Raw genomic sequence first — 4,340 nt, forward strand, 5'->3', positions numbered from 1 at the left:
AATATTTGTGGATGCATATGTATTGGAAGGGTATGTATAGTTTCATGCATCTAAATTAATGAATATGCAGCAGATAATCATGATAACTAGTGTACTGGTTGTGGGATAAAAGCTAATTTTTTAATATTAACAAATTAAATTAGTATTATCTTTTAGATATTAACAAATTATTTGTTTGATATTAATTGTAATTCATCCATTTTTTATACTAGTTAACGTTATATGACAGTAGATTAAAATGATTTATTTTGAGGGATTTTAAGAATGTAAATTAAACGTTGATCGTTAAAACCCATATAGTAGCAGCCTACCCGCCTCACATCATCAATACAAGTACGAGCAACAATTTTATTCATATCATAATATTTATTATATTTATTTATGCAGAAGTTAAAGTGTGTTTTTAACAATTTTAAATCAAATTAAGTATTAATTGTAAAAACTTAATAGCAATTTTATCAATGGCAAATAAACAATAATATATAATATTTTTATGCCCAAAATTGCATAAACATAAATCCCAATATATGAAACTTAATGTATTTTCACTATTTAAGAAAAGAGTATTACATACCTGAATCCATGAGTAATCTCTTTATGGAATTATGAAAGAATGCATTATATATCTTTCCCTTTATTCCCTTTCTGTCAATTTCTTCTTTTGATGAATAAAGAAAAACATACGTAAAAATCAATTGGGAATATAGAGAGAAGACCCCTTTTATATGACAATTTTAATAACTCTCAAACTGTAGTTATTTTATTAACTGCAGTAACCTCTCCATCAAAGGTAAATGACCATCATGCCCCTTAGCCAATTTAATTATTTCAGAATAACCATGGACCACCTTATGTGAATTAATATATTTCTAACATTCTCCCACTTGATCCATGTAATACTACATAACTTTATATTTCAGAAATAATACACAATGTGTACACAATAATAATTAGCCAAAGGCCATATCTTAAAATAGTCAAGCATATAAACATTATTAAGCAAGAACCCATAAGGATCATGGCGATCGTAAACAATCCCTTTTCATGTATCACGTTACAAATTCTATACTTAGAATAATCTATAATGATTCTTAATGGTACAACAATAATGTCCTTATCAAGGACAAATTATGTCATCTTTATCATTCATGTAAACCAAACAACATAATAAAAAGAAACACATAACAGAATAATTTATATGAATAAAAAACAACACATCAAGAGCTCAGAGTATCTAAAACATGAGGAGCGTAATGTAAATCAAGAAACATATACAACACATCACAAATCAATCATGACGGGCAATAATACCCATCATCTCAACGTGCTCACTATATATAGGTCTTAGGTGACAACCCTTTAGTCAGCAGATCCGTTATCATAAAATTTGTGCTGATATGCTTAATATTCACACTCTGTTTTTGAACTTCTTCTTTAAAGGCAAAATATTTCAATTCCATATGTTTAGCACCCTTGGAATATTTGTCCTTTTTAGAGAAGAAAACTCCTACGGTATTATCACAATAAATTTTCAACGGCCTGGCAATATGTCGACAATCCCAAGCCCTAAAATAAAATTCTGCAACCATAATCCCTGAACTGTGGCCTCATAGTATGCCACAAACTCAGCCTCCATTGTGGAAGCAGTAATGACAGACTGCTTTGCACTTTTCCATGAAACTGCTCCTCCAACTAACATAAATACGTACCTAAATGTGGATTTCCTAGTGTCTACACAACCAGCGAAATCTGAATTTGAATATCTAGTCACCTCAAGATAATCAGATCTCCTATAAGTAAGCATATGATCCTTCATCCCTTGTAAATATCTCAACACTTTCTTTGCAGCTTGCCAATGATCTATTTCAGGATTACTTTGATATCTGCCCAGCAAGCCGACCGCAAAACTAATATCTAGTCTAGTACATGTTTGAGCATACATTAAACTTTCAACAACAAATGCATAAGGAATATGCTCCATTTTCTTACGTTCCAATTCAATATGTGGGCATTGCTTAAGGCTTAACTTGTCACCTTTTTGAATTGGAAATGGACTCGTAGAGCACTTATCCATGTTGTATCTCTCCAAAGCTTTGTTGATATAAGCTTTCTAAGACAAGCCCAACAATCCTTGTGATCTATCAAGAATAATTTCACCCATATCCTTCATCTCAAAGTTCTTAGAGAGAAACTTCTTGGTTTCATAGATCAGATTATTAGTAGCAAGCAAGATATCATCAACATACAGAACTAGAACTACAAATGCGCTCCCACCGACCTTCAAATATATACACCAATCAGCAGTGTTTTCCTTAGATCCGAAAGTGGTAATGGTACTATGAAACTTGAGATGCCACATCCTAGAAGCTTGTTTCAATCCATATATTGATTTCTTTAATTTACACACCATGTGTTCCTTCCCTTAAATTAGAAAACCATCAGGTTGTTCTATGTACACTTCTTCTAAATTCTCATTCAGAAATGCAGTTTTTACATCCATTTGAAGAAGCTCCAGATCATAATGGGCTACCATTACCATAATAATTCTAAACGAGTCCTTTGAGGAAATTGACGAAAAAGTCTCGTTGTAATCAACACCATCTTTCTGAGTAAAACCTTTGATAACAATTCTAGACTTGTACCGTTCAATATTGCTATTAGAGTCGCACTTGGTCTTAAAGACCCATTTACACCCGACTATTCAATAACCTTTAGACAATATTACTAGATCCCAGACTTCACTGTATTCCATTGGTTTTAACTCTTCTGTCATGGCGTCTAACCACTTTGTAGAATTATCACTTTGAATGGCTTGTGAAAACAAAATTGGATCTACTTCCATACCAAAGTCAAATTCTGACTCTTTAAAATAAATCATATAATCATTAGTAATGGCATATCTCCTTTGTCTTTGATATTTTCTTAATGTTACTTCTTGTTGTTCATTTACTACTTCATGTGGCTCATCCATTTCAGGTTCATTGACTGCTACATTATTAGGAAGTGTTTGCTCAATTCTTTGTTGTTCTTAATTGTTATCAGAACGTCTGAGAACTACAGGAACCACAACCTCAATAGAAGTCATAGGCATAAGGACCTGTACCCTGACTTCTTGAATATCCACTTTACATGGTTTAACACTCCCACTAGTTTCACCATTCTCAATGAACCTCGCATTTCCAGTTTCAACTATTCTCGTATTATGGCCAAGATAGTAAAAACAATACTCTTTAGATTTTTCTAGATAACCAATAAAAAATCCACTGATCATTCTTAAATCTAGTTTCTTTTCATGTGGATTATAAATCCTGACTGCTGTCGGGCAACCCCAAACATGTAGGTGCCTCAAACTAGGATTCCTTCATGTCCACAATTCAAAAGAAGTCTTTGTAACTACCTTACTAGGAACCCTGTTTAATGAATATACAGTAGTCTTTAATGCATATATCCACAATGATGAGGGTAACGAGGAGTTACTCAATATACTCCTAACCATATCCATTAATGTACGGTTACACCTTTCTACAACACCATTTTGTTGCGGTGTCTCTGACATTGTGTATTGAGCACATATGCCTCGACTTTCCAAGAATTTAGCAAATGACCCTGGCCATTGTCCAGATTCATTGTATCTACCATAATATTCATCACCTCATCTGATTGTACTACTTTCACCTTTCTATCTAATTGTCTTTCAACTTCAGTAATGAATACCTCTAGGTAGGGATGAGCATAATACCGCCCCTGTGGAGACCCGTCCTGACCCACCCCAAACGGGGCAAAGTTTCCCAGAATTATTCAGGGTTCGGGTCAGGCCCGGGCTGAAAACCGATCCCCGAATTCAGGGACGGGATTGGTTTTACCCCACGCCGAATTTCCCGACCCGACCCGTATATATATATAATTGATCTACCATATGCAGCGGAAAACAAAATTCAATTGGTAAATCAATTACCTTTCTTTGCCTAGATCCGAGTATAGATTATACCGTTTACACGTTTATAAACAAAAATCTGTATAAAGTAAATCCATTCAAGGATTAGAATACTTACGTACGTTAGGAGGCTCCTTCAACTATTCGAATATCTCTGATTTCAAACAGGAACACTGTTCACTGTACTGTCATGGGTACTGTTCACCATCTACTGTTCACGTGATTTTTTACCAATCGATCCAAAGTAGGATCGCACTCACAGAAGTCCACACGAAGATAATCCGCAGAACCCTTGATTATTTTGCTAGAACAATCAAGGGCTTCAAGAATCAAGAAAGAAAAACAAGAAAGTTTTCTTCTTGAGAGAGAGAGAGAGATAGGGTGGCTAGGGTTTTAATTGAATGAA

At 34.2% G+C, this 4,340-nt stretch overlaps 1 protein-coding gene across 1 annotated transcript; it reads right to left on the minus strand.

Annotated features, from left to right (window-relative positions):
• Positions 1–1,531: 1,531 nt before the first annotated feature.
• Positions 1,532–2,074, minus strand: LOC116136478 (secreted RxLR effector protein 161-like). The gene has a single exon (XM_031422182.1). The coding sequence runs from the start codon at positions 2,072–2,074 to the stop codon at positions 1,532–1,534; it is 543 nt and encodes a 180-aa protein (XP_031278042.1).
• Between the last annotated feature and the right edge of the window lie 2,266 nt (positions 2,075–4,340).

The sequence above is a fragment of the Pistacia vera genome, unplaced genomic scaffold, assembly GCF_008641045.1.
Source record: "Pistacia vera cultivar Batoury unplaced genomic scaffold, PisVer_v2 Contig109, whole genome shotgun sequence".
Taxonomy (NCBI): domain Eukaryota; kingdom Viridiplantae; phylum Streptophyta; class Magnoliopsida; order Sapindales; family Anacardiaceae; genus Pistacia; species Pistacia vera.

Excerpts from the sequence above, each read along its gene's own strand:
- LOC116136478 (XM_031422182.1), bottom strand. The coding sequence starts at position 2,074 with ATGGATAAGTGCTCTACGAGTCCATTTCCAATTCAAAAAGGTGACAAG.